This window comes from Pogona vitticeps, chromosome 3 (genome assembly GCF_051106095.1).
Source record: "Pogona vitticeps strain Pit_001003342236 chromosome 3, PviZW2.1, whole genome shotgun sequence".
Classification (NCBI taxonomy): Eukaryota; Metazoa; Chordata; class Lepidosauria; order Squamata; family Agamidae; genus Pogona; species Pogona vitticeps.
The window spans coordinates 49,243,269-49,269,826 of NC_135785.1; the positions used below are offsets into that span (position 1 = coordinate 49,243,269).

At 39.6% G+C, this 26,558-nt stretch overlaps 1 protein-coding gene across 4 annotated transcripts in view; it reads left to right on the forward strand.

The window, feature by feature from the left end:
* The first annotated feature begins 257 nt into the window (after window positions 1-257).
* INPP5D (inositol polyphosphate-5-phosphatase D) overlaps window positions 258-26,558 on the forward strand; it is an 87,861-nt gene continuing 61,560 nt past the window's right edge. For all 4 annotated transcript variants that reach the window (XM_020787423.3, XM_020787425.3, XM_020787426.3 and 1 more), the window contains exons 1-2: window positions 258-1,208; window positions 11,770-11,833. In XM_020787423.3, coding sequence (XP_020643082.3) covers window positions 1,063-1,208; window positions 11,770-11,833 — 210 coding nt within the window. In that variant the 5' untranslated portion in view covers window positions 258-1,062. The remainder of the gene's footprint in view (window positions 1,209-11,769; window positions 11,834-26,558) is intronic.

Here is a 26,558-nt window from a genome sequence, read left to right on the forward strand (position 1 = left end):
GCTCTGGTTAGGCCTCACCTTGAGTATTGTGTCCCGTTCTGGACACCACACTTCAAGAAGGATGCTAACAAATTGGAACAAGTTCAGAGGAGGGTGACAAGGATGATCAGAGGGCTGGACACCAAATCTTATGAGGAAAGGCTGAAAGAACTGGGGATGTTTAGCCTTGAGAAAAGAAAACTGAGGGGTGATATGATAGCACTTTTCTAATATTTGAAAGGCTGTCATACAGAGGAGGGGCGAGATCTGTTCTTGATCATCCCAGAGTACAGGACATGCGACAATAGGCTCAGGTTAAAGGAAACCAGATTTGGGTTGAATACCAGGAAAACCTAACTGTTAGAGCAGTACGATAGTGGAACCAATTATCTCTGGAGTTGGTGACTGTTCCAACACTGGAGGCATTCAAGAAAAACCTAGATAATCACCTGTCAGATATGCTTTGATTGTATTCCTGCATTGAGCAGGGGGTTAGACTTGATGGCCTTTTAGGCCCCTTCCAACTTCACTTTTCTATGGTTCTCTAAGTTCTTTGACAAAAACTCCCAGAAATCTCCATCACTAGCTCTGCTGGCCAAGATTACTGAGCATTGTAATCCAAGAACATCTGGAGACCCAAGATTGAGAACTAGGTTGTACTAAAGCATTAACAAATGCTTGTTTGGCAAACCAGGTACAACAGAAAGCACACAGACAAAGTGGAGCTGTGTGGAAGGAAACAAAGAATGATCTATTTTTACTCAATGCACTGAATGTATAAACTGTGCCCACCACATTTATGCAAAGCTGGTAAGGAAGGACTAGGATAGATATGGGTCACACAAAGAGTGAATGGGGACGTGTGCGTGGCAAGTCCTTCTCACTCTGAGTTGCTGATTTCTATGAGGAAGTTCTCAGCTCTGTTTCCTTTCTCTCTGCACCATTAAAACAGGAAGCTGAGTGAGCAGCAGCTGCTACAGAGAGACAGCTCTGAGATCTCTACATAATTGCCGGAGGGTGATTATTGTGATTGTAAATTCATATTTGTTTTTATTTTATTTGGGGGGGGCAGGGTTCTGCCCCATGAATCGAGACATGGACCAGTGCTGGTATCATGGAACCATAACCCGTTCAAGAGCTGAGGACCTGCTTTCTAAAGTAGGCAAGGATGGCAGCTTCCTTGTGCGGGCCAGTGAATCTATCCCCTCAGCATACGCCCTCTGTTTGCTGTAAGTATACATCTCGCCTTCCACTGTACTTAGCCTGACTACTGGGCTATACACAGAATGCAGGTTACACATATCACAGAAATGTGATTCCCCCTCTGTTTGTATAGACGATAGACGATACCAGTTTAAGAGTTTACTATAGGCAGTAAAAGAATCCGATATGTAGCATGATAGAAGGCACCACCTGAAAAGAGTTGCTAGCAATTAGTAGGTTTAAAGGGAAACTGTGATTAAAAAAGCATTTTTTTTCAACAATAATGCAGTTAGTAATAAGATTTGAACTTATTCACTGTTTTTGTGCTTCTGTCTGTTCACTGAATAATTGAATGAAAGTCACCAGTTTTCTTAGTCTGTCTGTGTGTGACTGGTACAGAAACTTTAGAGGTTTTATGCAAAGAACAAACTGGGTTTTTGAATAAATCTTCAAATACACCAATAGTGCAATAGCTTTTTTCTTGTTTGTGGGCTATATGTAGCAGAGCCAGGAATACATGGGAAAACACCTGTGAGGGGCGGAAAAAAACACAATAGTCCAAAACTTAATTTTTCCAAGCTAAATTCTTTATTTATTAGCTTTCTCACCTTTGATATCAGTTTGCTGGACTAGTGATAACTAGCAAAGATTTAAGTGGTGAAGTTTTATTCCCATTTCTCCCAAATCAGAGCCGATGTGGACAGAACATTCCCAAGCCAATGACAGGGCTGTAAAACAAATGCAAAAAACAATTTTGCACAAATGTGAAATTTGGAGAAAAAAAGAGAAGTTTGCTTTAAATATTTAAATTTGCAATCTTTTAAAACAATAACACTGTGAAAAACAACTATCAATTTTCAGGTAATAATGTGTTGTATCATATTGCTGGCATCAGTGTTAGCAAATTTTGGAAATTTGCAGGAAAGAGTCTAATGAATGCATTCAAAATATATAGTGAAATGTTTGGAAATATATGTGTAAAATATGTTAGTAAAATTTGCTCATTTCAGCACTACCTTATGATAGAGATTAATTTACCAGGAGGCAGAAGATTGGAGGGGGGAGAAATTGTATTTATTTAATTATTTATTCATTGCTTGCTCGCTCGCATGCTTGTTCCATCGCTCGTTCACTTGTCACCTTCCTTCTAATGAAGGGAGAAAGCAACAGCTTCCCTCAGCATGCCCAGAAGCTGTTTAATTTATTATAAACATTTAATTATTAACCAATTTACTGTTGATAATTGTTTCTGCTGTTTTATTACTTTTGTTAGGGATCTTAACTGTGGCTTTAATGTTCTGCAAAATAATTGAATGTATATCACCACAACATCTTGATAGAATAACAGTTATATATATCATGTTTGTTTCCTCTGGCATCCCACTCCAGACCCAGGATGGTGATTCCATCCAACTAGTCTTAAGGGCACAAACACAGCTTGGAGAAAAGCTGAGAACAAGGGAGCATGAAATTGATTCATTGTTTTGTTATTTCCAGTAGGTGCCTACATACATGTTTTATATGTATTTGTTGTTTGGTCATTAAGTTGTGTCCAACTTTTTGTGACCCCATGGACCAGAGCACGCCAGGCCCTCCTGTCTTCCACTGCCTCCCAGAGTTTGGTCAAATTCATATTGGTAGCTTCGATGACACTGTCCATCCATCTCCTCCTCTGTTGTCCCCTTCTCCTCTTGCCTTCAAACCTTCCCAACATCAGGGTCTTTTCCACGAAGTCTTCTCTTCTCATGAGATGGCCAAAGTATTGGAGCCTCAGCTTCAGGATCTGTCTTTCCAGTGAGCACTCAGGGTTGATTTCCTTCAGAATGGATAGGTTTGTTCTCTTTGCAGTCCAGGAGACTCTCAAGAGTCTCCTCCAGCACCACAATTCAAAAGCATCAATTCTTCGGCGGTCGGCCTTCTTTATGGTCCAGCTCTCACTTCCATACATCGCTACAGGAAAAACCATAGCTTTGACTATGCATACCTTTGTTGACAAGGTGAGCTCTCTGCTTTTTAAGATGCTGTCTAGGTTTGTCATGGCTTTCCTCCCAAGAAGCAGGCGCCTTTTAATTTCGTGGCTGCTGTCACCATCTGCAGTGATCATGGAGCCCAAGAAAGTAAAATCTGTCACTGCCTCCATATCTTCCCCTTCTATTTGCCAGGAGGTGATCAGACCAGTGGCCATGATCTTCGTTTTTTTGATGCTAGGCTTCAGACCATTTTTTGTGCTCTCCTCTTTCACCCTCATTAAGAGGTTCTTTAATTCCTCCTCACTTTCTGCCATCAGAGTGATATCATCTGCATATCGGAGGTTGCTGATATTTCTTCTGGCAGTCTTAATTCTGGCTTGGGATTCCTCCAGTCTTGCCTTTCGCCTGATGTATTCTGCATATAGGTTAAATAACCAGGGAGACAATATACAGCCTTGTCATGCTCCTTTCCCAATTTTGAACCAATCAGTTGTTCCATATCCAGTTATAACTGTTGGTTCCTGTCCCACATATAGATTTCTCAGGAGATAGATAAGGTGGTCAGGCACTCCCATTTCTTTAAGAACTTGCCATAGTTTGTTCTGGTCGACACAGTCAAAGGCTTTTGCATAGTCAATGAAGCAGAAGTAGATGTTTTTCTGGAACTCTCTGGCTTTCTCCATAATCCAGCGCATGTTAGGAATTTGATCTCTAGTTCCTCTGCTGCTTCGAAATCCATCTTGTACTTCTGGGAGTTCTCGGTCCACATACTGCTGAAGTTTACCTTGTAGGATTTTGAGCATAACCTTGCTAGCGTGTGAAATGAGTGCAATTGTACAGTAGTTGGAGCATTCTTTGGCACTGCCCTTCTTTGGGATTGGGATGTAGACCGATCTTTTCCAATCCTCTGGCCACTGCTGAGTTTTCCAAACTTGTTGGCATATTGAGTGTAGCACCTTGACAGAGTCATTTTTTCAGATTTTAAATAGTTCAGCTGGAATGCCATCACCTCCACTGGCCTTGTTGTCAGCCATGCTTTCTAAGGCCCACTTGACTTCACTCTGCAGGATGTCTGGCTCAAGGTCAGCAACCACACTATCTGGCTTGTCCACCACATCCAGATCTTTCTGGTATAATTCCTCTGTGTATTCATGCCACCTCTTCTTGATGTCTTCTGCTTCTGTGAGGTCCCTGCCATTTTTGTCCTTTATCATGCCCGTCTTTGCACAAAGTGTTCTTTTAATATCTCCAATTTTCTTGAACAGATCTCTGGTTTTTCCCTTTCTATTCTTTTCCTCTTTTTCTTTGCACTGTTCATTTAAGAAGGCCCTCTTGTCTCTCCTTGCAATTCTTTGGAAGTCTGCATTCAATTTTCTGTAGCTTTCCCTATCTCCCTTGCATTTTGTTTCCCTTTTCTTCTCTGCTATTTGTAAGGCCTCATTGGACAGCCACTTTGTTTTCTCGCATTTCCTTTTCTTTGGGATAGTTTTTGTTGCTGCCCCCTGTACAATGTTACAAACCTCCATCTATAGTTCTTCAGGCGCTCAGTCCACCACATCTGTTTCCTGAAATCTATTCTTCACTTCCACTATGTATCCATGAGGGATTTGGTTTAGATTATACCTGACTAGCCCAGTTGTGTTTCCTACTTTCTCATGATCAGAGCCACAATCAGCTCCAGGTCTTGTTTTTGCTGACTGTATAGAGCTTCTCCATCTTTGGCTGCAGAGAACATAATCAATCTGATTTTGGTATTGCCAATCTGGTAATGTCAATGTGTAGAGTAGGCTCTTGTGTTGTTGGAAAAGAGTGCTTGTGATGACCAGCTTGTTCTCTTGACAAAATTCTATTAGCCTTTGCCCTGCTTCATTTTGAACTCCAAGGCCAAACTTACCTTTTTGTTCCTTTTATCTCTTGGCTCCCTACTTTAGCATTCCAGTCCCCTAGAATGAGAAGAACATATTTCTTTGGTGTCAGTTCTAGAAGGTGTTGTAAGTCTTCATAGAATTGGTCAGTTTCAGCCTCTTCAGCATGGGTGGTTTGTGCATAAACTTGGATTACTGTGATGTTGAAAGATCTGCCTTGGATTCGTATTGAAATCATTCTATCATTTTTGAGATTGTATCCCATTACAGCTTTTCCCACTCTTTTGTTGACTATGAGGGCTACTCCATTTCCTCTACAGGATTCTTGCCCACAGTAGTAGATATGATAATTGTCTGATTCATACCAAGGTTCATAGATCTTACATTCCAGGTTCCTATCCAGTATTTTTCTTTGCAGCATCGGACTTTCCTTTCACTTCCAGGCGCATCTGCAGCTGAGCTTTGGCCCAACCACTTCATTAGCTCTGGAGCTACTTGTCCTTGTCCTCCGGTCTTCCTCAGTAGCATGTTGGATGCCTTCCGACCTGAGGGGCTCATCTTCCAGTGTCATATCTTTTAGCCTTTTGTTTCTTTTCATGGAGTTTTCTTGGCAAAGAGACTGGAGTGGCTTCTGCTTCAGGTGGATCACATTTAGTCAGAACTTTCCACTATGACCTGTCTGTCTTGGATGTCCCTTCATGCCATAGCCCATAGCTTCTCTGAATTACTCAAGCCCCTTTGCCATGACAAGGCAGCAATCCATGAAGGGGCTTATATGTATATTTGTAAATAAAACAAATGTTACACAAATATACTCTAAGCTTTTATTCATCTGAAGGAACTGAAAGCAGTCTGGCACTCACCATTGGGGAAGTGAGGAGTACTCACCAATATCTTAAATGTCAGCATAACCATACCTTCTGAAACATCATTTTCACAAGCACATGATTCCTTTTTTCATCAGTTAACCACCTCACCCAAACACAAAACAATTGTCAAGGATGTTTTTCAACAAGTTATCCAAGGTATCAAAATGCCTAGAGGAAATGGTAGTGAGCACAAGAGGGTTTCCTGTAGACCATCTTGACTGCTGACATGGATGTTGACATTATTCAGGCTGCTCTTTGCTATGTAAAGTTTCGCATTGCTTTTCTTGCTGAAAACGTGGGCATGATATTGTGCAGCAATATTAGCCATTTCCTGCTATTTTGAATCATGGAAACAGAACCATACTACTGTATCCCACATTCATAAACCAGAGTTTTTGTTGAAGAATTGAATTTTCTTCTAGTATACAATGTGACCTTTCTCTCTCTTTCTCTCTCTTTTGAAAATGTCAAATATTAAATAGTGCTTCTTGTTATAAAATGATGAAGCTTCACCATGCTAAACAATTATTTAGCTAATTTGTCTAAATCTGCACCAGAGCTTAGAATATGGAGGGAGGGAGGGAGGGAGGAAGGAAGAGAGAGAGAGAGAGAGAGAGAGAGAGAGAGAGAGAGAGAGAGAGAGAGGACTGCAGCTCCCATAAGCCTGTGGCCACATGGCCTGTGGAAACGTCTGGAGTTCTAATGTATTAAATAGTAGCATTTTCCACAAAGGACATCTTGTACATGGCTTGGATTTTATTTAATGCTCTTTCATGTGCTAATGAGCAATATCGTGATATTCCATATAACTTAGAGAATTGTGTTATATAGAAGGAATGAAATAGCTGCTACTTACTTTATTTGCTTGTATTTCTCTGACTTAGAATGCATAGAATAGATTCTTCTTCCTGTCTCCGAAGAAAAACATGTTGCATAAGAGAAATTTGAATATTGGCTTGTAATAATAACAAAGATGTATCACAAAGAGTGCCTAACAGTATTTGTGTTGGCTGCTGTTCATTTATGACAGTAATTTCTGAATGATCATGTAGTTCACATAACATGTATGTCAACATGGCTTATTGGGTGTTTTTAGATGGGTGGCTGTTGGTGCTAACCGTCCAAGGATAGTGTCTTTCCCCTTTACGGATGGAAAAAGTTGTGGGAAATACAAGAGGCTGAATGAAAGACCATGGTTTCTGGCTACTGCTACCCCCCCCCAAATTAAATTATTTGAATGGGATGAAAGATTGCTTAATAAAAGCCACATTAGAAACATCTCTAGAGGAAAATAAAAACATAACACACATGATGAATTAGCTCTTCCATGAGAATACTGTGTCTGGCTATTGTACTTATAAATAACTAAATTAGTAGTGGTACTGTCCCCCCTCCCCTGGGACTCTCTTTCTGTGGAGGTGTGATTTGCCCCCACCCTCCTGAGTTTTTGAAAACAAGTTAAAACCTGGCTTTTTTACCCAGGCCTTTACAAGCGTCACCCCTTTGTAATAGTAATTTTGTAGTAAGTTTATGCCAGCCAATGGTTTGCCATTCTGAGTCTTGGATTATCTGCTAGACTGGAGGTTTTATGGTGGGTTTTTTAAATATGTTCATTTTTAAAATTCTATTTCATATATTCTTGTTAGTTTTTGGAAGTTTTTGGCTTGTCCACTAAATGGGCGGGGAATACGTTTGAACAAAGAAACAAACAAACATATAAATGATCCAGAAGGATAAAAAGGCTCACTGTGTTTACCATGTAGAACAAAGTTGTGATTTTCCGAGCATGAAGTGACAGGGAAATTAAAATTTGAATGCAGACAGATGGGATTGTTGTATTTTCTGTTTACAACAATGTATCTGCATTGTTACATTTTCTAATACGTATCTTCTTGTCTTTAATGAAAATGACTGCAGCAAAGGAAGTTATGCAACTTTTTAGAAAATGGAATTTAAACTGTAACCAGCACCTCCTTTGTATGGTATAAAGTGTAGCAAGAGAGAGAGAGAGAGACTTTGAGAGTGAATATATATTCTTGGCAATGTGTTTTTATGTTCAAAACTGAAATGTGTTAAATGCAAAAAGATATTTCATTATCATACATAAAAATGGTATGAGAAAATTGTCTGTCTCAATGTCCACAGAAAAAAGTAAAGCCCACATTCTAGGGATTAAATAGTTCCACCCCCCACCAAAAACAACCAGTTATTTGTCTCTCTAGGGTTGGGACATTCTTGAAATTCACACCTGTGCATTGATAGCAAAGTGTAGAACAGCTATTGTTTTAGCCCAAGTTATAACAAATACACAGCAGATCAATATTTGCTGTTCAGGTGTCGAACAGGTAGTTTTTAAAGCAGCAAAGCGCATTCTGGTAATGACTTGTCATTGTTTGGATTGGAACTTTATCATATACTCTTTATTCTGTATATAAGGAGAAACGTGTTAATTGCAGATCAGTTCTGTGTTCTTTTAGAGACCATGTAATTGCTGAGTGATGTATCTCGGAAAAAATACTCATTGATAAAACACCACAGACTGTAGGGACCATAAATTATTGTCCTCTAACACATGAGAAACAACACAAAAAATATTCACATATTTAAGTTCAAGTTTTTGACAATGAGGGCCAAAATGGATGCAGCAATGGCAGCTACATTTATCATCCATCTGCTCTCCACAAAGAAACATAAAAAGCGACCTATGGGTGAGGTGAGCTGAACTCACCCATATATTCATAGGTCTTGACCACTGGAATCCCCCAGTCCATCTTTGACACTGGAAGTAAAATGAGTAGGGATGAGAATACTTAGTGTAATAGGCCACAACAAAAGAGAAAAGGCAGAAAGACCTCCATTCTTCCTACTCACAAACCCCTCCTCACCCTTTTCAGTAAGGGTGGGGAACCATATGCTGCTTGGGGCTAGATTTCCCTCAACCAACCTGCCACTAGACACAGCATTAGGTCCAGGGTGAAGTGCTAGGTGAAATTTTCCACTTGGCAACTAAGCAAGGAACTCTGCCATTTTGCCTTCTTCACCTTCTCCACATGAGCAAGAGAAACAAAGCATTCTCACATATCCTTTGCAAATGCCTTTGATCTTGGTAGTAGTACAGCCTAGGGAATCTGCCTAGTTATCTGTGATCATTGGTTAACATCAGGGATCCCTTTCATCTATAGCGTGCAGGGGTGGGGCCTGGTGGAGAGGCACACTTGGAGCCTTTACAGGTATCATAGGTTGTGTTGTTATGTGCCCTCATCTCCGACTTATGGTAACCCTATGAATGAGTGATCTACTGTCTTCAACAGCCCTGCTCAGATCTTGCAAATCTTTAGGGAGTCATACTAGGACAGCCTCAGATTTAGCATTTTGGCCTCCAGAGATAGTTCAAACTCGATTTGCTCTAAAGCCAACTTGTTTGTCTCCCTGGCAATACAGGGTATCCACAAAGCTCTCTTCTAGCACCACACTTGAAACAAATCATTTTTTTCCTGTCAGCTTTCTTAACTTCACATCCATATATGATTATTGTAAATACAAGAATGTATATGATCTTAGTTTTGTTTTATGCATGCATTATTGAATAAATGTTGAAATGTTTTGTTGAGTAAAGATCCAATCAGGGGCATATTTCTAGTATCACAATGGTCTTTTCTCCACACTTACAGTTCCTTCAAAATTTCATGCGTGAGCAGTCAGATATGCTCATGCAACTTGTGCTGACCATCTAGTCATAAAACAAAAGTGGGCTAATTTATGAAATGTGCTGCTGAGGAGAGCTCATGTTATGGTAATCAGATGGCTGGTAATTATTAAGATAGTCCCACTTGCAATGTCATGGTAACAATATCAAACTAGTACTCATCCTCAGCTTTTGGATGTGATTGGAATACATTTTCCTTACCAAGATTCTAAAAGATTGAGCATCTCAGCCCATGGATTACAATGGACCAACCACCTCAGTCTGTGGACAACCTAGTATTTTTCCCATGCCTGAGCTCTTTGCTCACACTGTTGATAGTTCTTGGGGCTTTGACTGGCTTCTCCTTCAAATGGGAATTGTACAACTTATTTTGCCCCTAATGCATACCTCCATGACTTAGGTAGATGTTGGAAGTTTGATTCCTCATGGTGTCTTCCAGGAGAGGAGGCAGCCTGTGTAGGCTTGCCTTCTTTTGAGTACCATCAAAAGAAGGGAATGGTAAAGCATTTCTGAGTATTTTCTGCCTAGAAAACCTTGGAAGGGGCTGGCCTATGTCAAAATGAATTTGACAACATACTACTACTACTACTACTACTACTACTACTACTACTACTACTACCACCACCACCATCATCATAATCATCATAATCATCATAAAACAACCCCTGCATCTAGACCAGGTTTAATTTTCCTTCTGTAGGGGCAGGGGCAGGGAAGGTGGAGAAGTCCCTGAATTGTTGCCAGCAAGCTCTTATTCTTAAATAAAGCATAGGAGGACTGAAGTTTGCTTCATTCTGACTCACCTATCTCAACTCCGCCCCCTTTGCTTCAACAGCCAATCCATTACTGGCACTCCCCCAGTATTGTCAGGGACACATGAGGGGACTGCTATGTTGCTGGCTGCCAGTCATTATTCCAGTTCTGGCTAGAATGCTGGGTACCCAGGTAAGTCTGTGGTCCCCTGGTTATTTATTCTAGATGTAGCTGAAAACAGAGGCTGGGGCTGAATTTTGATGATGTTTAGCACAAATTGTATCTTAGCTGGCATTTAATGGAAATACAAGGGAAATGTTTCCACTGAATACAAGGATCTAATTAGATGTTAAAACAGAGAGAGATGAAGCCACACATTATTATTCCATGTTTTCCCCTTATCCTACAGGGAACATTTAATTTATCTTTCCCTCACCCCCCTTGCTCCGGCTCAGGTGATTAGCTGTCATCCATGGTGGATGGGGAAATATCCAATAGCTTGACATCATTGTTATATAACAGTAGCCATAACTAGTAGTGAAAGGGAAGTAGTGAGTGAGAAAGAGGGAAGTAGAAAAGCAGTGATCTAATGCAGCTTGTAATGTTCAGTTAGGCCAGCTGCTCTGGCCTGACACCTTTCAAATGTTTTGGATCTTAATATCTATCAGTGTGGCCAAAGTTCAGAGGTGAAAGGAATTTTAGTCTAAAAATCTGGCAAATACAATCGGGCATGGCGGGAGAGGCTGTTTCTTGTATGCTGGGATCTGTGACACTGTGGTTGTCCCAAGGGTAAGAGAAAAGATATCACAAGAGGCAGCTGAATAATGAATTGTCATAAAGTTCATACCATCCTCCTGATGGTAGTATTTTGACATGACATTGTCAAGGTTGTTTCTACAACCTTGTGAGCCAGAAATGAGGAAAATAAATAAAATATGGAGTTTAAAGTTCTGGAAATATAAATGAAGTTTTCAGTCTGCATAGTATGCCATAGTTGACATTGTACTGCATATTAAGAAGAAAACAAAATAAATGGAAGGTACATGCCAACAAAAGTTTTGGAAAACAATAAGATACTTATAGAGTATAAACCATGTGAGCAGGTATGTCTGGTTTTGCACTGCTAGTGCTAAAAATCTGAAAACTGAAGATACAGTACCTAACAGCTGACTCAGACACTTCCTGGTATGGTAAATCAGGACAGCTGTACTAATTGGTGCTAATCCAATACAACAAGCTTTACACCTTATATATGATTGTCAAGATAGGACTGTAAACAGTAGACAAATTTGAAGGCCTCTAAAATATTCCTTTTCTTTTATGAAAATGAAAGAGTAATACTAAAATTGGAGTGAGCCCCGCTTGATCCACAAGTTGCCCCTGTTTCAAATTGTTCTAACACTCTGTCCTCTGCTGTGTTCCAGGTATCGGAACTGTGTCTATACCTACCGGATTCTACCAAATAAAGAGAATAAATTAGTCATCCAGGTAAGTCCCAGCTGAATATTAAATATGGAGTTGCAGTTTAGTGTTTTGTTGTCTTGTGCAAGGTAATTCTGAGAAGACAGATTTCAGAAAATATGTGACAAATCACAATTTATATCCTGCTGAGCCAGAGAACAAGATGGTCATCCTCTTCCATGTATAAAAGCCAACTGGACTTTCTTTCTTCAGTGTTGGTGGAGAACTAATATCCTTTATCATGCCTGAAGCAACAAGGGTTGGTTGTGTAGGTCACAGCTCTCTCTTTCAACACTTTCTGTCACCTCGCAGCATCTACTTCCTGTGGCAAGCCAGCTCTGATCCCTTCCTTACGTAGCTGTTCCTGCTTTTCCCCCCCTGCTTTGTATCAGTATGGCTCACATCCTGTCCCATTTAGAAGGATGGCTTATAGGCCAATAAAGGGGGCACCTCCTACCCCCTGTTGAGATGAGGCTGCCCCATTCAGCCTTCTATTGCCCATTTATCTCCCCTCATGCAAGGAGACAGTTGCATTTGCAGTGGACTCATGAGAAGCTGCAGTTCCAATACAGTATTTGCTTAAGCTGTCTCCTGAGCAAGTAGCTACTTAACATCGTTACAGAACAGGGTGAACACTAAGATTTTCCATCAGTAACATTTGGGTAATGTAGAATTTGGTCAATACATTGCTTCTTTTTGAAAGTTACTGGTTTTATGGCTGTGGATGAGTATTTCACGCTTGATGTGGTTGATAGCTGACTGAATTGTTGAAAAGTACCATAAAGAACAGGGGCCAACATGTGGTTTTCTGGATTTTACTGGACTGCAATTCCTATGAAGCATAGCCAATGGGAATAGATGCTAGGAGAGAGATGCTAGACAGCCACAAATTGTCCACTGTTGCACTAGAAAGAACAAAAATCTTTTAACTTCATTGCAAAATAACAGGAAAGAGGCAGATGCTGAAGCTCACTTTAAATTGGCCACAATAACACTGATTATCAGTTACTATTATTGAATGAATCAACTGGAAGTAACATATGTGGAAGATGTATTTGTTTCTACCTGATATTTACCTGCAGTGGTCCCTCAGGTGCAAAAAAAATCAAGCCCACCTGGTTATGGTTTACTATTGTGTGTAATGTGGACAGGTGATCCCATTCCTCTTGGCCCCATAGCTTCTGCCAGGTACAGTGGGGTCTTGACTTGAGAACTTAATCCATATTGGAAGGCGGTTCTCAAGTCAAAAAGTCTGTAAGTCAAGTCTCCATTGACCTACAGTGCATTGAAAACCGATTAATCCCGTAACAGGCCATTTTTGTTCCATTTTGGTTTTTTTCTGGTCTGTAAGTCAAATCTCGGTCTGCAAGTCAAACCTAAATTTTGCGGCCAGAGAAGTCTGTAACTCAAAAAGTCTGTAAGTCAAGCTGTCTGTAAGTCAAGGGTCCACTGTAGTGGCTAACCACAGTTGGCTCAAAACATTTTTTTAATTTTTTTATTTTTGGCTTGAGGTGCCACAGCAAATGATGCCTCCAGTTAAAGTCTGCCAACTTATTTTGCTCAGAAGGCAAAAACAAAAGCCTTTATTGGATGAAGCAGATTACTTTTAGACCCATTCTAATCTGGATTCAGGCCTGGTTTGTGACAGAAATGACCTTGGTTGCCATTATGGATGTTCTTCACTGGAAAATAGATTGCATCACTATCTCTGTTCTCAGTAGTGTTTGATAATAGTGATCAGGGTAGGTTTTACGTATGGCTGTTTGGTTGATATGGGACTTGTGGACACTATTTTGTTTGTTTAACTGATAAACTACCCCATTAAGTGTCAGTACAGGCTGATTACTACCACAACGTGGCTTTGGATGACTGCCTTGTGGATGCTAGCTTATACGACTGTTTAGAGCTTTGGTGCTTTTTAACAATCAGGTGACTCTATTTGGGGAGGTCATCCAGACTTTGGAGCCTGGATCTCATCAAGCAGGCAAGAAGAGAGCAATGTTTTATGCTCATTGTAGAAGATGTGGAATAAAAATGTAATGAACAAACAAATAGCCACCACACTTGTGATATCCAGCTTTATGTTGTTTTATAACCAATGCCAAGTAGTCATACATTTCTGGCTGGCTGGAATGAGAGATGGGATGCAGGTGAACAAATTGAAGTTCAATCCAGACAGGGCAGAAGTTTTGCTGGTCGTTAGCAAAAATAGTTTGGGATTGGCATTACTGCTTTTTCTGGATAGAGTTGCACTACCTCTGAATGGCAAAGTTTGCAGAATTCCGGAGGTTTTCTTGAGTCTAGCACTGAGCTGGGCAAACCATGTGGCTGCCATGACCAGGAATGCCATTGACTAGCGTTGGCTGTTATCTGGGTTGCACTCCTTCCTGGTGAAGGCTGAGATGATCACATTGATCCATGCCATCATTGCTTCCCTGTTAGGCTACTTACATGGGGCTGCCCTTAAACAGAATTTGCACATTATAGCTAGTGCTTGATAGATCATATATGAATAGTCTTGAACAAGCTGCACTGCAATCTGATTTGCTTCCAAGGTCAGGTCAGGGCGCTGCCCTGAATCTACAAAGGCTGAAACTGTCTGGGGCAGAATATCTGAAAGACTGCCTTCTTCCATATGAGCTTGCCCAGAATTTGAGATCTGCAGTAGAAGCTCTCTTTCATGTGCCACCATTGTGAGAAGTTAAATTGGTGAATACAGGAGTCAGATCTTTTTCCGTAGGAGCATCTCAGTTGTGTCAATTTGGCTCTATTCCTAATGAGCTTTTGAGAGGTAGCCAGGTCTTTATGGTTTCATGCAGACCTGGATGTTTAGAACCGACTTTAATGTTATCTTTTAGAGTTGTTCTTGAATTGTTTCTACAGAAAGTTGGCTTTTAAAACTGGTTTTTCACATTTGTCTTCTGATCTGTTTTCTATTAATTTTTTTTATCTCTGTTTTCTTGTGCATCGCTCTGGGGTCTCCATAGCCAGAAAAGTGATAAACAATTCTTTGAAAAACAAACAAACAAATATAGATGGCCTTAAAGTAGAATTAAACAAATGCATCAAAGACAAGCCTGTGCAATTATGCTAGTTATAATATGATGATGACTATTTATTATCTTAAATTTCACATTTTACCATTTTGGATTTATAGTGTATGTTTATTGGTTTAACTGTTTTTAAGTTGGTAATGCCGCCCAGAGTAGACCTTTGGTCTAAATGGGTGGGGTAGAAATCCAAATAAATAAATAAATAAATAAATAAATAAATAAATAAATAAATAAATAAATAAATAAATAAATAAATAAATAGCCCTGGGATTATAGGGAGCAATTTTCTTCTGCCTATCAGTTGCTGGGAAATAACAGTGGAAGAGAGTTCTTGTTCTGTTAACTCCTAATATTGCTCAGTTAGTTGGAATGGCTGTAAACAGAGGTGCTGGGAGTTAAGTTTCTCACTGTGCCAGGAGAAAGGCCAGGTGAGATATACCGTTTCCCCGAAAATAAGACCTAACCTGAAAATAAGCCCTATTATGGTTTTTCAGGATGCTTGTAATATAAGACCAACCCCAAAAATAAGCCCCAGTTAAGTGAAACCCCACCCTCCACCATTGGAGGAGAAGAAGATGACATAACTGTATTTTGAATAAATGTAGATTATCCCCTGAAAATAAGCCTTAATGTGTTTTTGGAGCAAAAAATAATATAACACCCTGTCTTATTTTCTAGGAAACACGGTACTTGGAACTTGTGTAACTAATATGTGCCTTACCACATGTGCAGCCTTGGACAGGTTGCATGGTGCCAGTGCCACTGGGAGGTACTGGTAAATCATTTCTGACTAGTTATGCCTATAAAACTCTGGGATAATTTCCATAAGGTGGAATTAATGGGATGGCACATTATCATTATTGATATTGTTCTAATGTGCTACCTCGTTGACTGCTGTGGGGAAGAGGAAGATGTGCCTGGTAGAGCTTGAGTTTGATCCAGAGTGCTCTTGTGTACTCATTAAAATTATTTTAATTATAGAAATTATTTCTGTGAAAACCATTTGAAATAATTTAGAAAAGTCAGTATGCAATGTTGTAACTTAAACAAAATACCCAATGTTTCAGTGATTGCTTACCAGTTCAATTCTATTTCCGTTTTGCATTTTGGATTTTGAATCCTCCAGCAAAGTAGACATTTTGTTTTGTCCTGTTTGGTGAGGTTTTTTTCAAAAAAAAAAAATCTGAATCAATAAATCCAGGAAAAGATCAACAACTGCAGGGGGAAGAAATACCTGCATCCTATGTTCAGTCCTCCTCACTGAACCACTTTAGAGCACTTAACTGTGGTGGTAAAGGAGGTGAATGAATTGTCAAATCATAGTACAAAACATAGATTCAATGGAAATTATGAAATGTGAAAATTCTCCTTCCCCCGTCCATACCAGATGTTGAATGGAAATTTTATACAATGGCATCAGCAGAGGTAAATGCAGCCTCCTTTAACTACTAAGTGAGCTGCAATAAGCTCATAGAAGTGTGGAGGTTCAAATTGGAGAGCTGAATTTACTCTCAATGTCTGAAACCTCCTACATTTTCCTAAAAGCAATCCCATACTAATATTATTGCATGTTAGAGTGTCAGGACAAGTTTAAACTTATTAAATTGCAATCCAGATGAATATGCTGGTCTGCTTTAGTTGTTGTACTTTATCATGAGATTCCTGATTGGGATATAACTGAGTAGCTCATGAATCTGAAGAGCTTTCTTTCTTTCTTTCTGTTCAGCTGAGTGCTCAAGCACATGGGTTTTGTTTGTTTTTTTACATGCCTCCATAGCAAATTTGGCAAAGAGGAGCTTGAGTTTCGCTCTCCTTCAGGTCTTGCTAGTCGTGGGCTTCCAGGGCCATCTCTAGCTCATGTTCACTTTGAGCCTGTGGTCACTTTTTTTTCTGCTCTGCATCCGAAGCCAAGATTCTGTGTAACAGGAAACTGATGACACAAACACTGTTTTAAGTTCAAAGGCAGACCAGCAAATCATGACTCATTTTTCACCCAATGAAGCTCATGCCATAGAGGGCTTATGCGTTCTTATCACATTGGAATCAGCCTGCTGAAGTGTATATGAGTGAGAGTTGATAAATATGAATTTCTGAAGAGGATGTTAAACGAATACCCTAACACAGAGACTGTTGCAGCACCTTGATGACGAACAACTTTTATTATGGCACAGATGTGTGTGCAGTCCACCAAGAAATGCATGAAGTGTTGTTCTCTTGACAGAGTACTTACTGCACATACGCTGGGAGGGTGTGGGGAACGACAGTGAATTAAAAGTTAAGCCCTAATAGTTGCCTGAACATAGAGTGTTAACAAGTACCAGCTGCATAGTGCTGGTATGCTCTTGCACAGATGAGCTGAACAACACAGTATGAAAAAAAAGTATGTCTTCCTCCTAGATTTTGATGCAGTTTCGAATTTCTTTTTGCTATGCAGTAGAAGTACGGAGATCCACAGAGAAGAATAGATTGGTTAGTCCTGGATAGGTAGAATCACCCCAGCCTGAAAAGTCCCTCCCAGACACATAAACTACAGACAGCATGCAAAGTTCAAGATTCCCTACTAGAATTAAAAATAGAATTGTTCTACAGTACATGCTAAGAGGATAAAACCACTTTGAAAAACATCTGTCAAGGACAGGTCTCATCCATTATGGTTAGAAGCGAGTTCCATTGTAATAGTTAGTACCTGTTTACTTGTGTTCACATGTGTGTAATTGATTACCCAAATTAATTCTACATTCATTTTCAAGACTAGGCAAAGTAACAGTATTTCAGTAATGTAAACTCTGACTTCCTTAGAACTCACAACAGCTCAGTTAAATAGGACTTCTCTGTGGTAGCTAATCAATGGCCTTTACCACTCCTCTTTACCAAACCCTGCTGATCCAAGAGACTAGTCCTCAGTAATGGTTTTTATAATTATTTTTTATTAAGAAAATATATTTCATAGAAACAATTTGTTTTTGCTCTAATATTAGCATAAAGACATATTCAAAGGATTACCATAATTAAATACAACAACTAATTCCCATTAAAATAATAAACATTAAAAGCTGGGCTAAGGTGGGCTAGTCCCACCTCCTTCTTTCTGACCTACATTCTTTTTCTTTCTAAGCTACATAACACAAACCATCAAGTACTTCTCTCAGGTAAAAGTTCTCTTCCACAAAATGGTCTCTCTCAACATAACCCATCTTCCATTTTGCTACATTCCTCGGACCTCCTTCTTCATGACTGTAAACCAATTAACTCAAAGAGGCATAACTGTTCTCGTGGAGAGGCAAGTGGTTTATCTCCATTCCAATTAGAAAGGAATTTGTTGGGTCTTCGCACTGGGGCCTCTTTGTCCTTGCATTCTTATCAGGTTTCACGCTGTACCAGCCTGGCTGTGAATTAAGAAAAACAGCCTCTCTGCCTTCCTCACATTCCCATGTCTTCATCTCCTTTAACTTTTAAAACCTAACAGACTCCATTTTCTTTCATGCTCATTGACTACAAGTCTCACTCTCCTTCAATCTCATTACAAGTGTGTATTACCATATGTGCAGAACATGACCTATAGAACACCCATAAAGCTTTATTCTTGTCCTGGCTTGTAATATCCACAGCAATATCTTCTAATATGATCAGAATACTGTACTGCCTTGAAAGGTATCCTGTATTTCATTCAACAGACATTGTGTCCATGGTATCAGGGATGGATTTGAATTGTGCAGAGGATGTAAAGAGTCAGGTCTCCTGTGAGCTCTTCTCATAAATGGGGACAGGGGCTACAAATGTGCCAGCCCCTGCATGGTGAATTCTACCCACATGGAAAGTAACTTTTAGAAAGTAATTAATTATATGTATAGTACCAAGGCTTCCCAAGTAGTTAGTTATCATTACAACTTAATTTTGCAAAGCAGCTATTTCCTTCAAAAGTGATTAGAATAATTAGTTCTTCTTAAAGAATCAAAGTGCAGAATGCTTTGGTTTGTGTTGCTAAACATACTTTGACTGCACCAAAATTATTGATCTTTCTCCTCAGTCACATTTCCCTTATGTTTTTGAGCTGCCAAATGAAGTCCATTATATTTTCTTCAGTCTTTTAAAAAATGCATTTACTTATGGTTGTTATGGGTTTTTTGGGGTCTTTGGCCGTGTTCTGAAGGTTGTTCTTCCTAACGTTTCGCCAGTCTCAGTGCTGTCCTCTGAAGATCCCGGCCTGAAAGCCTTCACGAATACAATGTATTTACTTGTTTGCTTTTAATGAAATCTGAGATTATTTTAATTGCCTTTTACCTGACCTTATCTAGTTTTTTTATAACTGGTCCTGTTGATTTTATCTTTTGTTTTTATTTGTTCCTGGTTCTTTGTACGTGTGTGTGTGTGTGTGTGTGTGTGTGTGTGTGTGTGTGTGTGCGTGTGCGTGTGCGTGTGCGTGTGCGTGTGCGTGTGCATGTTTTAGTATTTTATGTTTGATAAGCCATTTTAAGCAAAATCCAGGCTAGAACTAACAAATTATCAGGATAGAACAAATAAATAAACAAAAACTGCCACCCCCTCCCCTCCTCACCCTACCATTTCTTGTTCATGTAGCTTCATTTTGATGTTTAGCACAACACTCAGAATAATTACCTCTGGAACTTAATTGTGTACATAAGCAAAATATAGTTTGTCTTGCAGGAGATGCAGTTAATTAGACTTGCCACTCTAAATTACTGTTATTTCACCACATAAAAGCCTTTCCATGCCTGTCACTGTTTTAGCATTAAGGAGTTAAAATCAACCACCTGCAGAAAAAAGCCATCTTTTCAAATAACAGAAAGGTGCACAGAAACACAAGAGGTGGTGATGCTTGTCTTTATGTCAACATTTGCTGGAAAGAGGAAATACCATGTTTTATTTAATCATGTTAAAAGTTTTATTTAATCATAACACACTTTTTATTAATTAATTAATTAATTAATTCTTCTCAAAATATTTTAGACAATATAGCCATGACATTTTTCATAAATGCTTTGTGCTTTTAGTGATTTTACACACACACACACACACACACACACACACACACACACACACATGCACGCACACGCACACACGTCCATAATTGTTTTTAAGTTCACACATCAAGTTCTGTGGGTTTATCTAGGAATAAGAGTCTTTGAGCTTAATGGGGCTTATGTCTTAGTAGACAAGTATAGGATGCAATGTCAGGGCAGATAGATTAAGTGTTCTACAGAGTTTATTTTCAAATTTTAGGTGATTACTACAAGCATGCAAACACCCATTTTCCTGGTAACCCAGGGTAACTAAAAGATTTTAATAGACTAGAAGCTATATAGAAAGTTGCATGCAAAGCTTTTGTTTTGTTAGCATTATGAGTAAAGTGCCACCAACATACATGGCTTTTCATTTTAAAAGCAAACTTATTTTGTTGCCCCTTCTCCTAGTGTATTATAAATAACCAAAAACAGCAACCATCAAGAAATGACTCCCTGGCAAATTCCAAATGCAAAGAGTAGAAACAGTAGAAAATTAGTATGATAAAGGCAGCTTGTGGCCTAAGTACTAGTGACTCTTTACCCTGACAGTCCATTTTGAGGTAAAGAACTTCCCTGGTTGAACCATAGGCCAAACCTGCATTATGGAAATTATCAATGATAGGTAAATGAAGTTTTTGTTACATATCACCAAGTCACTACTAGCTCATGACAACCCCTACTAAGATTAACTTCCTGAGCCACTCACACATCCCAGGCATCAATGCTGTGGGTGGCTACCCCAAAGACAGCCCGGAAGTCTATGACAAGCCTTCTCTGTGGTGGCCACCACTTAATGGAATGCTCTACCTGAGGAGGTATGCCAGGCTCATTCCTTTCTAATATTTAGGAAATATATAAGGACTTCACTTTTGAGAAGGGCATTTCAGGATATCCCCCTTTTATAATTTTTGGTCATTTAGCTTTATTTTGATTATAACCTGTATCCTTTACCTTGTATGTTGCTGCCATCTTGACTTTTAGATATTTTGTTTTATTATATAGATGTATCTTATGTTATATTTATAAATAAAAAATTAAATAAACAAAGTGTTTGAGGTATGGAATTCCTAGTCAGATTATCTGTCTGCTACACCACACTGGTTCTCCCAACTACCAAAGCCATATTACTCATAAGGCTGACTAACCTGAAGCCTAGGGGCCTGTCAATTTTATTTGTTGAGGTGCCCTAGGGTTGCAATGGTTAAAGGTACTTTGCACTCTCCACCCCCAACCCCTGAAATACCGGAAAGCCTAAGAGCCTAGCCATGGCCCTGCCAGCCACACTGGATCTCAAATTATTAAGAAATGGCAGTTAGGATATATTGTCTCCCAAGGGAATTTGAAAATGATAGAAGACTGTGCTGTGCAATTAATTTCAGTAGAAAATTATGAAAATAACTGCTGTGAATAACTGAAGAAGCCTAAGAGCCCCAGTGTTAATGAAGTACCCTCTGTCATTCATTTTAAGTGTGTAGGATGGATTTTTAAAGGCAAGGGTGACATTTCAATATGTTATGCCTTGAATTCTGTAGTTTAGACAATCCCAGTGAATAGCCTGAACTTTCGGCTCTTCTTTGGCAGTGATAAGTGGTAATACAGTATTTGGTTTGCACAGTCTGATGATGTGTACAGGATCTTTAGATAGGTATGTGCTGTCACATGTGTGCTGCACCATGGTTTTAACCTGATTAATAAAAGTGGTTGTGAGCAGGGGCTGCCCAAGTGGGTAAGGAGTGGGGGATGATGAATGTCTTTCTATAGCAAAGTAGAGTTCCAGCCTACCTAAAACAGATGCTAAAATAAAAAAATCTGCTGAACCTCTTGATACTGTATTCAGTAATTAATGACCAGTCTCCAATATTCCATTCTTGAGCAGTGTTGTAATATGTGGTGGCACTCCAGCTCCTGGGGTTCCTGAATGAACAATCTATCTAATTTCATGATTGGTTATGTGACAAAGAGGGAACCCACACAAGGGTTTTATATCAGCCACCTCCATTGAATTGTCCCGAAACCAGCAAAATCAGGGAGTTGCAGAGGGGACAGATTGTATTTGTCTTCGGTGTGGGAGGGATTGTCACTCTCGAACTGGCCTTCTCAACCACACTAGATGCTGTTCAATGACCTCTATTCAGAGCAGTTTACCATGGTCTCTCGAGACTGAAGGATGCCTACTACTACAGTTGCTTGAAATTACAGACTTGTGTATGCTGCTTTTGTTCTGCACATACACTTAGCAACTGACTGAAAGATCAGCTGCTTCCAACAAACTAAAGGGAGGAAAGAGCAGAGAGATGGGGCTTTCTCTGAATGCTGGATAGATAGACGATCACTCCATCCCAGAAAAGTCCGTCCAAGTCACTCAAACTACAGACAGCATGTGAGGCTGCACATAAAACATAATCTATCCAGGAGATTAACTAGCTGCGTCCACATTGTAGTACAAAAAAACAGCTGACCAGGGGGAACTGTAGGAGTGGCAGAAAGAGCTTTCTTTGACAATACTTTAAGAGGGAGGTCCCAATTTAAAGACTGGTGAGAGTGAAACAGCAGTAAAAATTGCCAAATGTACAAGGATTAAAAATTGAGGGGGGAGGAGTATGCCATATGAATGGATATTGTGATGTCAGTCATACAGATAATTGAGCATGTGTGCTGAAAGGAGGTGTGATGAAAAGGGAAATTCTGGTGGGTGTGGATTTCCAAAGAGATGGTTTTTGTCACTTTGGTGGCCAAGTTATAGCTGGAGAAAGTGAGACTTCTCAGCAGCTTTCATTTGGCCATGCATGATTTTAAGTTGTCTCTCTGGAATGGGTTTTGGAAGAACTGTTTATGGTGGCTGTGGTTCATCCCCAGGGGACAAACTGAGAAAGGGCTGGTAGTGACAGTTCTTGTTTGACACTATGACTATTAGACTATGTGTCCTTCGGGTTTTTATCTTGTTGTTTAACATAGAATTGAAGTGACTGTGAGAGGTTGTATGGTGTTTTGATATTTGGTACCATCAATATACTGATCATATCTAATTTCTTTCACATTATATTATGGAACAACAATGGACTCCCTTTCAAGCAGCAAGTATTGGAGGGAGAAAACAAGTAATTTTACAAGTGCTGATCTGAGCAGGATTGGATGCTGAAAAGAACTCATTCAGGCAGAGCCTTTATGTTCCCCATCATCTTCTTTCTTTTTTACAAATATAGAATGCCTAGTATCATACAATATGGGATATTGCTCTCATTTTAAAATTACCAAATTTTGTAAGAGTGTCAAGAGTATCAGACAAGCTTGTAGACAGCTGGTCTCAATTAATTTTTGGATCAGTAATGATATTTGGAAACATTCTGTATTGGTTACACCTTTCCCTTCATTTTTCTATAATATTATTTAATAGCAACAAACCAAATGGAGAAAAAAAATCAATTCCACCAGGAGATGGGAATTCCCTGAAGAAAAGACAGAAGAGGCAAAAGGTGTCACATATCTAGAAGACAGTATGGCTATTTGCTTCAGAATAAGCTTGTCAAAGAAAAAGAGGATCCTTGTAAGCAACAGTTAAAATGTATTCTCAAAGGCTTTCACGGCCAGGATCCAATGGTTATTGTAGGTTTTTTGGGGGCTGTTTGTCCATGTTCTGGAGGTTTTTCTTCCTAACGTTCCACCAGTCTCTGTGGCTGGCAGCTTCAGAGGACAGGAGTTAGAACTCTGCATGTGTTCTGGTGTAGTGTGTGGGACAGTTGAGTATTTATAGGTGTGGGGTCAGCTTTTTGTCCTTTTCAGGAGATTGGGTGATTATGGTGATCATTTTGTTGATCATTTTGTTACACATCATTGGGTGTATTGTTGTGATAAGTTGGGGAGATGATCTGTCACTGTGATTGATGGGTGTCGTTAGCTAGTCTTTTGTGTGCAGTGATCACCAGTCCTTGTGGCTGGGTAGAGTTCACTGACCTTTTTGCAGGCTATATTTTTCAGTGCTGGGAGCCAGGTTTTGTTGAGTTTTAGACTTTCTTCTTCTTTTGTTTAAGCTCTGTTGGTGTATGTGGATTTCAGAACATAGCCAAACACCCCGAACAACCTACAACAACCAACAGTTAAAAGTTTCCCAGAGGTCTGACCAATATTTCTGGATTTTTGCCTCCTATCCTTTCTCTCTGACATATTCTATATTTAGGGAAAACACAATGTAGTTGTTATCACTGTTCAGCTCGAGGTATTGTTCCAAAGTAATCTGATTTACTTTTTAATAACAGAAAGATGCACATATTGTTCTAGTTTTTCTTTTGCCAAAGAATTTATCATGAAGTGCCTTTTTTCCATGCCACCTTTAAACTGACAAGATGTGGTATGATTTAACTAAAGGCTCCTCAACGCTATGATGCTATCACTAGTCATTCTGGGTCATTTTTGTTGCAGATTTGAATAGCTCATCCCAGTATTGGTGTCCACATGTGATGAGGGTGTTTGTTGCTGGATTGTACTGAGGTGCACTGGGTCATCCTGCTGCCCCCTGAAAACCTTGACAGAAGCTTAAATGAAAATTTATAATTCAACATAATAAGCCCTTGTGATTACCATTTGTTTGTTTGTTTCCTGTATTTCTCCCCAAAAGGACCCAAGGCGACTTACATAATTAAAAACAGTACTTAAAAGTTAAAAACAGTAATATTATTACAGTAAACAATATTAAACAGTAAACAATATTAAAAACATATATTATATTAAAATGATGAAACCAAGATTAAAACACACTTAAAACAACAGAGCACAACAATCCATCACTCAACATAATAAACTCTTATGATTGCTACCACTCCGGAACTGAAAAAATAAAACATTTGGTTTCTGGGGGAGCTGAAATAATCTGCCATTCTGCAGTGATACCATTTAAAAAAATTACACACTATGTCAAAGCTCCTGTTTATACTGGGAAGAAAGGCCCTGTTTAATTTCAACTTAATTCTAACTATGAGCATAAGTAGTACAAATGTATTCTGAGTTTTGTGATTTCAGAGTGTAGATGGAAGGTGGATGAAATGTCCATCCATACAGGTGTTCAGAAATGGATGCAACTGAATGTATGAGGAGGGCGAGAGAGCTAGCCCCTTCCCTTTCAGTTGCCCTTCTCTGAGCATGAAGGGAGATAGCCCACAGACTGATACCTGTGAAGACTGCGTGCATGCTTGAGGACCTTGTAAAATGAGGGTTCTCTGTGTGTCTCTGTGTGTAGAGGAAACTTGTTTCTTCACACCATTGCTCTCCATAGATGGAGAATGACACCAGAAAAGCTAGCACTTCCCCACCCATGCATGCAGATTAGTGCTTTTCTGAATGCCTGAATACAGTCTCCATATCAGGAAGGATGACGGCTTAATATTTTATCAGGAACACTAGTTTTCTATGGCAGCAACTAAAGGGTCAGTAAGAACCAGGTGGAAGGGGAAGCAACTGTTGTCACTTCACATGACATAAGCCCTACTGCACTTCAAAATGGTACCCAATTTTAAAGTGAGCACCTTCCTCACGTGACATGCAGTGAAAACAGAACTGTTAGAGCTGGCAGCCCGAACAATGTTGTTGGCAAGCCAGTGCTAGGATACTTCCCAGCTCCCTTGGCACTGGCTGACTAGCACTGTTCTTGCCCTAGGGAAGGGGCAGCCAGTATCTCAAATTTTTGCCACATTAAAACAGGACAGGTAATTACAGCAGTTTTGTTCCTGTTTGCAGAGAAATCACAGTAAAGAACTTGTACATAGATGTATAGTTCCTGCCTATATGACATTTTATATATCATTCGTGTACTCCCACCAATACAGACCAGAAACAGGTTTACTTCATCCATTGTGGGTTAGAGGAGAGTTGGCTACTTTTGAATTATATGAACCTCATAGTTTCACACACTGGCTTTTAGAAACAGCTAAACCTGAACACAGTTTGCGATCAGTTTACGCACTTCCCCTTCCAAACTCATTATACTTTCCATTCTAGCACAAAGGTACAGTATGTTTAAAATAGCCTAAACCTATGTTTGGGTTGTATTTTGGGAAACAGCTCTTTCTTGCAGCTGCAAGTCCAATCTAAGATCACACTGCATCTCAAACTGCTTAGCAGCATGTTACATTTTATGTTTTGGGGTAAAACATATTTTTTTAAGTGTCTGTAAAATGCCATGCTTTATTGTACAAAGGAAACTGCCTTGTGTTGAATCAGACCATCTGTCCATCTAGACCAGTCATGTCAACCCTGGCTGGCAGGCTGAATTCTTCCCTCATTCCACTTGGAATCTTTGATATTACCTGGTGGTCTCCATATTGAGCAGGACTGACATTTATCTTCAAAAACCAGGCAAGATTGGTGTGTTCAGGGAGGTATGAGAACAAAAACCAAGGTGAACTGAAAAGCTATCATGAATTCTAAAAATGCTTAATGAATATTGTTTAATATTTTTTGGGGTCCAGTAGAACTGCGGAATTACCAGTGGAGAAAGCGGTGTACTTTATCTGGTGTGGCAGTACATCTGCCATTGGCTGGCCTCCCTGCTCTGATGCAGCAATGGAAAGCTTCCCTATCGTGGTATACCACCATCAGTGTTCCATCAATAGTTGGAGCTGAAATGAGCATGTGGGAAAGAAGGTGGATCTGCAACAGCAATACTGTAGTCTCCTTGTTACTCTG